At 41.8% G+C, this 12639-nt stretch overlaps 1 protein-coding gene across 1 annotated transcript in view; it reads left to right on the top strand.

The window, feature by feature from the left end:
* The window catches only part of DAB1 (DAB adaptor protein 1), a 399996-nt gene that overhangs the window by 263167 nt on the left and 124190 nt on the right, over nt 1-12639 (top strand). The window contains exon 4 of the mRNA XM_060231888.1: nt 4044-4142. Within this exon, the coding sequence (XP_060087871.1) occupies nt 4044-4142 (99 nt within the window). The remainder of the gene's footprint in view (nt 1-4043; nt 4143-12639) is intronic.

Raw genomic sequence — 12639 nt, 5'->3', positions numbered from 1 at the left:
GAGTCCAGGAACCGTACATTTTGCTCAAACAGTAACTAAATTAGGTCTCTACTTGGTATTGAAACAAACTTTTATTTAACTCACACAGGGCTTTCCATCACACTGGTTCACTTGGGCTTCTAGGTTAGTGTTTAAAGCTCAATAAATCACATACCAAGAGAAATTCTCTTGACTGCCAAGAGGAAATAACTGTCTAGGTTCATTTGCTTCCTTTCCTAGCCATCTCTTTTACCTGTTGGGTTCCCCGTAATGAAAATTAATTATGAAAAATTGAAAATGGCTAAAAAAAAGATTTCGATATCTCTGCTGATTTGAACTAAATGTCCAGTACTCTAGCATTCTGTGTGCAATGGTACTCTGCTGGGGCCCAGCTGGAAACATGCAAGCAAGGCAAAAAAAGAAACAACTGTCTCCTGTTGTCTCTTTCAGGCATCAGAATTTTGACCTTTAGTGTTGGAGATTCCATTTAGCATTCATGAATAATAGTCTTTCCAAGATGTATCCTCTGTGAATTTCAATTCTTTTTAAAAAGACATCTTAGGATCCAAAATACCAATTACCTTTTTCAAGGAGCAGCACCTTTAGGAATGTGATTTTCCTCAGAGAATCAGGGGATTTCTACTGCAGCTCATCTCACCAAGTTAATTCATCTACCCATGGGATTTTTTTTTTTAAAAAAAGCTTTGTGTCCAAGAAAACCTGGAGCCAAAGCTGGTAACCCTATCACAGAATAATCTTTTCTATCTAATCTATCATTTCATAAGGATTCCCCTTTCTTGACTTGGAAAATAAAAATAGGATAAAGATGTCATGGTTCTTTTTCGGACCATTAGACGCACCGGACCATAAGACGCACCTTCATCTTCCACCATCTTCCACGAAGCGCTGGGTTTGCGGTGGGGCAGAGGGAGCCAGGCACGCAGGGGCGCGCAAAGCGCTGGGTTTGTGGTGGGGCGCAGGGAGCCAGGCACACAGACACGAAGGGAGCCAGCCACGTGTCTCGCCAGCGACCGTGAAGCGGGTTTACAGTTTATGGTCCAGTGCGTCTGGGTCTGGGTTTGCGGTGAGGGCGGAGGGAGCCAGGCATGCAGGCGCGCACAAAGCGCTGGGTTTGCAGTGGGGCGGAGGAAGCCAAGCACACAGGCGCGGAGGGAGCCAGCCACGTGTCCCGCCAGCGATCGCAAAGCAGGTTTGCAGTGGGGGCGTTTATCATCCAGTGAGTCCGGGTCTGGGTTTGCGGTGGAGGAGGAGGCGGAGGAAGCGATCCCAGCGCTTGTCTCTCGGGGCTGCAGGCCCCCCCCCACCTCGTCTCTTTTTTTCAGTATTCACTCCATAAGACGCACGCACTTTCTCCCCCACTTTTTTTTTGGGGGGGGGGGAGTGCGTCTTATGGTCCGAAAAATACGGTATATTTATTTCACTCATAGAAGCTGGGTTACCCAAACTGTGTGTTGCACTGTTTCCTCACATTCCAACATCCAACATTCCAAAATATATTACTAGGTGATGGGGAGCTGGAGTTGGGTTGTATTGCAACCTTAATGTGCAATCCAAAGCACAGGTACACTCTTCTAAATCCATTGAAGCCAGTGGACTTGGAAGGCTGTAACTGTGCATAGGATTGTGCTCTAGTTAGCCATGCATGGATCAAGAGCCTAAGCTTATATCCAACGCATCTTGTCCGATTGCACAAATGAAAATTTGGATTTCTCTGTTGTTCTGAAGAGAACAATAAATTTCATGGACTGATCCCCTTCCTGAAAGGAGGAAAAAATTCAGTGAGAAGAACACAATTTGTTAAAATAAAACATGTATTATTAGATGAGGGGTTGTTAAACAATGAAGATATGCGGAACCTCCTTCTTTAGGAAAGTAAATTGGGAGAAAAGCTCTCAATTAATCATGTATTGGGACTCATAATTATTACATTGACTATGGTCAGAAGTACAAACCTTTTGATGAGGCCCAAAGGGTGCATATTTAAGAGCTTTATGTGACCCACTGAATTTGGATCAGCCCAGAATATTGAATGTTCTTTGTGTTCTCTTTAACAGTGTTTTTTTTTAAAAACTATATTTTTGTAAGCATATTTTAGATCCCACTTGGGGACAAAAGCAAAGTCAAAATACATAAATAAATATATAATGTGCCAACATCTGGCTGTTATTTCCTTGAAAAGTCTTAAGAACCATGGCACAATAGAAATTGACTTACATCCATGTATATAATTTATACACATTTTTATGAGTGTTTCTTCCAACTATTTTTTTTTAAAAAAAAACATATTTTAAGTACTTGCAAGAAAACATGTAAATTAAATGCTATCCTCATCCCTGCTATTCTCTGTCTCACTTCTCAAACATTAAAAACCTTAATCTTTCAAAGAGGACAAATTAGCACTGACATTGTTGAAGCTCCAGGAGATTCAGGCAAGGCTCAATAGGTTCCTTTTTCTGTCTACTAAATTCTCTTTATCAATGGTGTGGCTCTCTGCACCTTAAAACTGGGAACAGGATAAGGCCAAATTGGTAACTTAGGAGCCAAATGGATAACTTTCATATCCCTTATAGAAACAGGACTCCAATAGGCTTCCTAGCCTCCTGCTGGGGGTGGGTTTTCCCCCAGTTTGGAGGCTCCCAACCCACTAGCATGGGGCTGGTCAGCAGGGGGACCCCCATCCCCAAAGAGCTCTGTCAGCACCCAGTGTGCCTAGCACAATGATGTCACCTGGAAGTGACATCATCACGCCAGGGACATCGCATAGGGGATGCTCTAGCATTAACCCAAATGCTAGAGCATCTTCCGTGCGACGTGCCCAGCACGATGACAGCACTTCTGGGTCATCTCATCATGTTGCTCATGCTTCACACAAACAATGAACATCCCCTGCTGGGAGCTAAAACCTGGCAACCCTAAACTGCAAACATTATTATGAGTTTGCTAAGAAGCTGGAATATTTATAACCATTACATTACAGATAATTGGCATTAAAGGGTTTACAGTCACAGGTCTAGTACAATATAGATTCATTGAGACACTTGGGCATTCTCTGCACAATAAAAGAGGATATGCACTGTTTTAAACTTTATAACAATACATTCCCTTTTCAGCATCTTCCTTTACAAAAATCAGCTCATATGGAAAAATTGTCCTTGCAGTATTCTGCTTCAGATTTATACTGGGAAGCAGGACTTTTTTTGAGCAGGAATGCACAGGGATGGAGTTCCAGCTGACTTGAGGTCATGGGGTGTAGCCTAATGTGCAAATGAGTTCCTGATGGGCTTTCTCTACAAAAAAGCCCTATGTGAAACAATGGTGACATCAAGGATGTGGCCTAATATGCAAATGAGTTCCTGCTGGGCTTTTTCTATGACTGCTGGGAAGTCATATCAGCAAGAAGGTTAAACTATAAATATCCTCTCTATCATTTATTTTCTTGGGTATGTAGATTTTTGTAGCTGAATTAAGCAAGGAAGTTTTGCTTGTGGATTGGCTGCCAAGAAAATCAGGATTAAGTTGAGCATGCAGAAAAGCTCTAAAGGTGCCTATTAGAATGCTAGTATGGGAAGGGATTTAAAAAAACAAAAAAGAGTGCCAGTGGATATGAATGTTGTGGATTCCTTACTTCCTCATTTCATCAATTTCATAAATTGCACCTACCTGGCAAAAAAAATTTTTCTCCTTCTGTATTTTTAGGAGCATGGCAGTAAAATAAAACAGATATTCTTAGTCAAGCGTACTACTAATTCTCAGCTCTAGCCATTACGGTGGGTTTTGATTGTGTCAGAACTCAGGATACAACTGAATCCTGAATTATGTTGCTTATAGCTAGTTGGCCTTTTAAAAAACTAAAATTAAAACTGGTTTGCATATAGAAACCCATGTTCTAGAATGGCATGCTGCATGCAGCCCACATCATAAGCAATGGAAATCTGAAAATCCTCAATTCTTTTAAGAGAAATATTCTTCTTGCTAATGTGCATGAACAGTGAAATAGAAACAAAAAATGAATTATTTTGAATCTCAACCATTTATCCCAACAGGGAACTGTGGCTGCAGCTCGTTCTAAAGGGGAACACAAGCAGAAAATATTTCTAACCATATCTTTTGGAGGAATCAAAATCTTTGATGAGAAGACAGGAGTAAGTAAGATGATAATATGACACAGCAAAATTGAATCTCATGGTGATTGTATCTTTAAAAGCCTTTCCAAGTTAAGCAGTAATAAAGAACTGACAAAGTCATACAGATAATATACTACATGAACTGTTATTGCAGATCAAAAAAAAGGACCCAATTGACTATGGTGTGAAGTTGCAGCTTTATGGTTAATAGAGGATGAGCTATGTGATAATAGCTCAGTGATATACTGCTGATATAATTGATAAGAGATTATCTAGCAAAATGCAGCTGCCTATTTTTTGCTTGAAGCACATTACATGAATATGTAATACTTGTTGTAAAAAAACTACATTCTGGGGCTCAGTTCAAAGTTCTAGCTCTTTGCTTTAAAGCAGGGGTGTCAAAAATGCAGTCCGAGGACTGAATCAGGCCTCCGGAGGGTTTCTATCAGGCCCCTGAGCAACTGGCTGTCATCTGCTTCCTTCTCCCTCTTTCTTGCTTCCTTTTTGCTTAACAGCTTGCTCTGCAAGACTTGCTCAATCACACAGGAACTACAGAGCAAAACCTCTATTTTCTCCACCGGCTCAGACTCCTCCCTTGGGGAGGAAGGGGGGAGGGAGAGATTGCTTTGCCAAGCTCTTTTCATCACACAGCAGAGCTACTGAGCCAGGTCTCTCTTCCTTCTACTGGCTGAGGCTCCCTCTCTCTTAGTCCCTTGGAGAGGGAGGGAAAGAGACAGAGCTTCCTTTGCACGTTCCCTGGATCCCACAGTAGACTTTCAAAGAAAGCATTTTTAAGTCCAATGAGTGCTAATGTTTTAAACATTTTATGGGTTTTTTTAAAAAAAAAATCTTTAATTGTGCTTGTCTGGGTCCTTTATAAAGTTTCAATCTCTGCTACCTAATAGGTATACACATGGCCCAACCCAACATGACTCGACCTGACAAGGTCTCATTTATGTTAGATCTGGCCCCTGGTTTGACACCCCTGCTTTAAAGCCATCACCTAGAAATACTTCTCTCCCCAGATTGATTTGTCTGTCCCCTTCTGTCGTCATCTCCCACCAGCAGGTGAAGAATTTTTTTTTTCCTTTGCCATTCCCTCAGTGATTCCTCCTTCCTGACCAATGTTTTAATTGCTGTTTTTAATGTCTGTACATGCTTTAACTTTAAGTTGTCTTAATGATTTGTGTTTGGAGGGAGATTTTAATGGTTTTAAAATGTGATTTAATTGTTGTTTCAATGGTTAGCCACCTTGACGGCCCTTGTGAGGTCAGCCTTCTCATTGGCCTGCAGTCTGATTATAGTTCTTTATAACGTCAGTTCTCTGGAATGGTTTGTGAGAGAAGATAAGGAGGGTATCTTTTTTTTTTTTAGGGGAGCATGGGGGGATTGCAAACCATTCTCGCTTCTGAGGACTTTCTTTTAACTTGGTATTTAAACTGTTGTTGATGAAGGATAAGATGGGATGGTTTTTTTATAGCATAGTTTTTATTTTAGTTAGTTGTGAACCTGAGCTATGATAGCCCTTCACATTTCCTTCCCTCAGAGGTAGATTTTTGTCCAGAATTTTGTTCCATTTTGTGACTGAACTGCCTCAAGTAATGTGGGGTTTTTTTGTCTATAAAAGACTGCCCCACCCTGTCACAAAGATATAATTTGACTTTTAGCCTGGTGTAGGAATGAAGACTCTCAACACGTGTATTGAGGAAGTGAGGAAAGCTTGCTTGCTCTCTGCAAGTCCTCGTTTTATTTATACATCTCTAGCTGATGCTAATAATAATCCGGCAGTTACTGAAACAGGAAGCTTTTGTTCAAAAGATTGAGGTTATGTCTTCATACAAAATTCGATATTTATCAAGAATACATGTGTCAGCAAAAGGAAGTGAGAATATGAGTGTAAGATGTCTGCGCCCTTTTAGCCTTTCAGACACAATGTGGGAAGCTCAGGCTGATATGCCAAATGTGTGATCCACCCACATTTCTGTTTTCTGGCTTTGTAGGGTCTGGGGGCTCAAGCACATGAGCCCTATAGCCTGGGAACCTGATGAAAGAATAAGGAGCCCTCTTGGGCTGAACTCCTTCAAATGGCACTTGAGATTATGTAAAAGTCAAACAGAACAAAAGATTTTATTTAAAAGACAGAGAGAGGAAAGTCAGGTGTAATCAGGAGTTGTTAATTTGAGGCAAAAAAATCAGTGCTTGTAATCCTTTATAATAGCAAATAAGAGTTACTGAAGATTATTTTCTTAGTTATTGAAATCTTAATATCAAGAGGCTTCCCCCGTGTTTTCCAAACACTACAATGCTTCATAAGAACATAAGAACACAAGAGAAGCCATGTTGGATCAGGCCAGTGGCCCATCCAGTCCAACACTCTGTGTCACATAGTGGCAAAAAAAAAAACACCAGGTGCCATCAGGAGGTCCATCAGTGGGGCCAGAGCACTAGAAACCATCCCACTGTGCCCCCCACAAGTACAAAGAACAGAGAGCATCACTGCCCCAGATAGAGTTCCAACAATCAAGCAGTTTCCTTTCATGAGAAACCAGGGATCTGCTTCTCCCAGGGATAACTCTCCCTGCTTAACTGGGCAGGGATCTTCTTATTTCCTCTTTCCTTTGGTCTGAATGGAGTTTCATCTCACTACCCAACAGCCTTGCCAAATCTCATTCCCACTTCTTGTGTCTGTGTAAAACTATTTTCAGCAGTAAAATCTGAGACTCAGACTTTCAGTTCCTCAGCTGAATTCATCCTCAGAGCAGATTTTCAGCAGTTAAGTATTCAACAGTTTCTTCTTTCCAATCAGGATGCTGTTCCCAGCTAATAAAAATTTCTGCCCTTAGCTGAAGCTGGCCAATCAGAGTGTTTGAAGTAACCTGTCTCTCAAAGCTATCCATTCTTGAGGAAATAACTCTTCACCTCCCAATACTCTGATAGTGCAACATTTTAAGCCTGTTTTAAGGGCTGTCCATCATGTGAACATTGTTTTATATTTACTTTGTTTTGACATTTTATGCACTGTTGCAAATTCTGTTTAGGCCATCTTGAGCCCCTATTTAAGGGGAGTAAAGAGAAAATAATTAGAATGATGTATGTAGAAGCTGGCAAAAACAAGGCCACAGGGAATTGTGGTGAAAATAATAAGCTTATGTATGACATTAAGATCTTTATATTGATGTGGGCAAGAAGTGAAAGCAAGTGTTATAAATCGTAAATAACTTGTTAAGATAAAGATGCTGCAGCTCAGCTTCCTTAGAAGCTGGGCCTCTAACTTAGAATGCTTGGTTCCTAAACCTAATTGTGTGGTAACTCACAATAGTTACTCAAGGATAATGAAATTGTACCTTGAAAAGCAACTTGGAACTTAACGAGGATGCCAGCCTCTGGCTGAGACCTGAAAATCCCCTTGGAATGACAGCTCATTTACAGAGTACAGAGATGAGTTCCCCTGGAGAAAATGGATGCTTTGGAGGGTAGACTCCATGGCATTGTACCCCACTGAAGTCCCTGTCCTTTCTCAGCTCTGTTGCCAAATCTTCAGGAGTTTCCCAAACTAGATCTGGCAACCCTACCCCCACACCCCCTCCAGTGTCCGCGAGGGGATGGCAACCCTAATTTTTAAAGAGGCTCTTTTCTTCAGCTAAGAATGAATATAGCAGAGATGGACCTCAGGTTGAGATAGGGTTTTAAGCTTCCAGGTTGTGGCTGGAGATCTCTTGCTATTACAATTGATCTCCAGGCAACAGAGATCGGTTCCCCTGGATAAAATGTCCACTTAGAAGGTGGACTCTATGGAATTCACCCCTTTGAAGTCTCTACCTTCCCCAAAGCCCACTCTCCTCAGTCGTCACCCCCAAAATCTCCAGGTATTTCCCAACCCAGAGCTCACAGCCCTACGCTGAGGTAGAACTCATATTATTCAATCTCTATGTTAAATGCTTAGTTTTGGTATTGGATGCAATCAGTAGGCTGACAGCACCCAGCTTTATAACTCTGTGTCCAGATATCTAAGGGCACAGTATAGGTCTTGAATCACACCTGACTGCCATGATTAAATGGCTGAGAATTCACAAATTGAAACTGAACTTTGACAAGGCAGAGGAAGTGCTGGCTGGGAAGCCTGAGGCCTAAAAGGACATCATGTTTCCCACTTTTGATGTGGTTCATCTGACTTGCTGACAGTCAAGAGCCTAGGGGTTATATTGGACCCAGAACTACTGCTATAGAAATAGTGTAGTAGGACTGGAACAGTGGCCTTGACTTGGTTGATTTGGTCATCTGGATCTATGCAGTGGTAACTTCAAGTCTAAACTACTGTAATGCACTCTGTGTAGGTCTCTCCTCAATTCTACTCAGAAGCTCCAGTTGCTGCAGGATGCCACAGTTCTGTTATTATCAGGAACTAGACAATGTATGCACATTATTCCCCTTCTTCAGTCATTCCATTGGCTGCCCATAAATTACCAACTTCAAGGTACCAACATCACATACAAAGCCCTGCCTGGCTTTTGAGCCTTATTTCTGCAAGACCATGTTTCCTCTTATGCATTGCAATGATAACTTTGTCCCTCTGAATAGGGCCTTTTTTTGCATTGTTCATAATGTCATGTTTAATACCTATGCCTTGTTTGAGATTTCTGCAGCTCTAGTCCTACTAACTACACTGTTTATCTGACATCTCATTCTGTTGATTGTATTGACTATGCAATCCTCCTTGAGTCTCAGTGGGAAAGGCAGACTATAAAACATAATAAACAAACCATATTTTATTTCCTTCTGTCATCAAATGTCTGCTTCACAGAAATGGCTGTTTTGGTTTTGTGTGATTGAGGACCATAAATCACCACTTCACTAACACATCTAACATGAAAAAACAGAAAGGTATAGATTAATTGTAGTTATACACTGCAATCCCACATTGGTATTGAACACATGCAAGCTAACTGTAGAGCCGTTTTTGAAGCTCAAAAATACCTGAGGGTGCTCCATCCCTCTCTCCCATGCCGTTTCTCACCTTTTGCATCATGATATAGAGGCGGCAGAGTGCCCTTACATCAGTTCATTAGTAGAAGCTCCATATCCTTTCTGTGAACACAAGACAGCCAACAATATCTTTCTACCTAATTCCACAGAACATGTTGTCTGGGAGAATACACAAAAAGCGCTCTTCAAGAACTGCAGGTATGTCACCTTATGGAGGGGGGGGGGGGCAATCCCACTTACAGATGACCATGAAAAATGCCTCCTGTGCCTTGATGATGAACACAATACTGCTCTATTTGTCAACAATTTATACCCAAAGCAAGGCATAATAGACCTTCCCACCTAAAAGTGACACTCTGGGAAAAGGCTTTGTCTGGCACAGTTCAGAAGAAAGGTCCAAGCAGGACACAATTCTCTTATGCCAACAGATAGATCTGAGCATCTTCAGTTCCAGTGGTTTCAAGGTTGATTCCAACCACCTCAGGCCCAACAAAAAACACAGGAAATCTTCAATCTCTGCCCTCTGTACTTAGATCATAACTCCTCAGAACCATTCACCTAAAAAACATTCACCGTAAACACAAACATACTGAGAAGCTTTCAGAATCAGAATTGTCATCTGCCCCTCGCTTCTGGTAAACCACCATTGGAGCTGATCAAGGAGACAGTCTCAGTTCCATCAAAGCCCTCCCCATCAAGACACTTACCATACTTGTTCTGCCTCAGAAGATGAAATACAAGACTTGGAACATCCTAACCTTTGTTGTCAATCCAGCCCCTCAACCTACTGCTCAGATCTGACACCCCAATCAGGCATATGGTTTGTAAAGCTACATCTGCTACATGTATACTTCTGTGTAAGGACCAGACCATCAGAGATATTTTCCAATGTAGTTCTGGCAGTTTACCTTTTCAAATAGCTATAGTGCCTAGAGTATCCACCAAGGTGGTAGTACTGGTAGTGGTCTACCTGCAAAGGTTAGAATATGAGATATATCCCATAATGATTGGCTTGTCATAGCAATAACAATCTCTATGTAAAATGCCAAAACTCCAGGCAAACTTGCGCCTCATACTATGGACACTAGAAGCATTGAACCTATAGGCAACTACAAAGAAATCCAAGTTAGAACTGTTGTAAAAGATTTCATTCCTAAACACCACAGCGGATTCCAGTCTAACCAAAGCATTTCATCCTCCAGAAATAGTTCTGGTAACCAGACTAAATATATTCAATTGCCAGAAACTATGCTCCCAGCCTGCTATACTAATCCAAAGGCTGATAAGATTGATGACCTCCACTACACTGGTGGTACCCTATCCAAGACTGTGTATGAGTCCCTGCAGTTATGACCTCAAAAAGGTCTTCAAATACCAGCTAAGTCAAATCCAGGGAGGAGTCTCATTCACCTCCATAAAGATCCATTTAGCCTCCATAGCATGATTCCACATCCATATCAAGGGGAGATTCCTGTTTGCCCAAAGGGAATCCAAACTATTTCTTAAGGGGGATCACTAAATTAATTTTCCCCAGTCTAACCTCCACAGTAGAGTCTGTCACTTGTATTTTCAAAGCTCATGGGTAAGCCATTCAAGCCCATGGTGACCTGCTCCCTACTTACAAGCCCATGGTGACCTGCTCCCTACTTACAATGAAAATAGTGCTCTTGATTGCCATCATGTCAGCTAGAAAGGAAAATGAGCTCCATGTGCTATGACATGACCCCATTTCCTGAAAGTCTTCAACACCACAAGATGCTTTGTCTTTCATGGCATCCATGTCCATTGAACAGTGTTTGGTGGCAGGGGATCCCCTGGTTTGGAAGCCCTCCCCCCACTTTAGGATTATCAGCAAGTGGGGAGGAAAATGTCAGCTGGGCACTCCATTATAGCCTATGATGACTGATTGCCATAGGGTATAATGGAGAATTGACCCATGGGTATCTGGGGTTCTGAGGGGATGTTTTTTTGAAGAAGAGGCACCACATTTTCAGCATAGCATCTGGTGCCTCTCCTCAAAACACCCCCCAAGTTTCAAAAATTTGGATTGGGGGCTCCAATTCTATGAGCTCCAAAAGAAGGAGCCCCTATCCTTCATTATTCCAAATGGAGGGAAGGAATTTAAAAGTTGTGCAGTCCCTTTAAATGTGATTGCCAGAACTCACTTTGGAGTTCAAACGTGTTTGTCACAACCTTGTTCCCAGCTCCATCCCCAAAGTCCTCAGATATTTCTTGAGTCAGATCTAGCAACTCTAGACAGCACAGAACCCTTTAGGAAGGATGATAATCTATTCTCCTTTTTAGGCCCTAATATGCTCAAGAAACTCTCAGCATAGTCCATCTCTCAATGGATAGTCACCTGCATCAATCTGAGTTATAAACTAGCACAAGTTGCCCTTTCAGTTTCACTCTCATTCCACTTGAGCTCAATCCACCTCAGCTGCTTTTTGCCATGGTCTCTCTATTGACTCCTTCTATAAGGCTGTAGTAAATTCATCATTATGCACCTTCACCAAACACTGTTCAATAGACACGGATGCCATGAGAGACAAAGCAGTGGGAAGGGTGGTCCTGCAGTCTCTGTTCAAATGAGAGCTCACACCCACCTTTCCAAGTCCGATAAGTTCCTCACTACTCTCCATGTGGGATTGCACAGGAACAATGATGATGAAAATAGGATTGCAGTTACCTGTAACTATTGTTCATCAAGCAGCCCCCTGTGCAATCCCACATCCCTTTCCCCTGGCCAGCTGTGAGCTCTGCTGGCAGAGAGAAACTGAGGGAAGGGCACTCCAACCCTCCTATATCATGCTGCAAAAGGCAGTAAACATGGTGGGTGGAGTGGACAGAGTGCTCCCTCATGTTTTTTGAGCTTCAAATACCTCTCTGCAGTAGGCGTTTATATATGCAGTATGCATGTTTAACTTGTACATGTGACCACCCAATGAACAACAGTTACAGGTAAGTGCAGCCCTGTTTTCCAGTAGCTCATGTGCTCTGCTGGACAATTTCCATCTATAAATGGAAGAGGGGAATGTGAGCCACCTTGAGTCTCATAAGGGGGAATGTGTAGTATAAGCATTATATAGTATGACAAGTATAATAGGCATAGTTAGTATTGCAGACAGGGTTTGGTTTAGTGGAAGCTCTGTTTGCATGCAGAAGGTTCCAGGTTCAATTTCTGGCATCTCCAGTTAAAAGGACCAGGCAGTGGGTGATGTGAAGGGACCTCTACCTGAGACCCTGAAGAGCTGCTGCCAGTCTGAGTAGACAGTACTGACATTGGTGAACCAATGGTCTGATTCAGTATAAAACAGCTTCATGTTTATGTGAATTCATTTAAAACATATATTTTCCCATTGTACATAACAACGGTACCAAAAATAAAAAGGTACAATTTTAAAATGTGTACAAAACCATTGGGAAGGAAAAGTAGCTTTAGTAATTAATAATTGATTAAATAATATTGTGAGTAACAGTAATCCGTTACATGCTTTTACAGCTTGCACTATTCACATATTCAGAGCACTTT

Source organism: Heteronotia binoei, chromosome 2 (assembly GCF_032191835.1).
Source record: "Heteronotia binoei isolate CCM8104 ecotype False Entrance Well chromosome 2, APGP_CSIRO_Hbin_v1, whole genome shotgun sequence".
NCBI lineage: Eukaryota > Metazoa > Chordata > Lepidosauria > Squamata > Gekkonidae > Heteronotia > Heteronotia binoei.
This window is presented reverse-complemented; position numbering and strand designations above follow the sequence as displayed.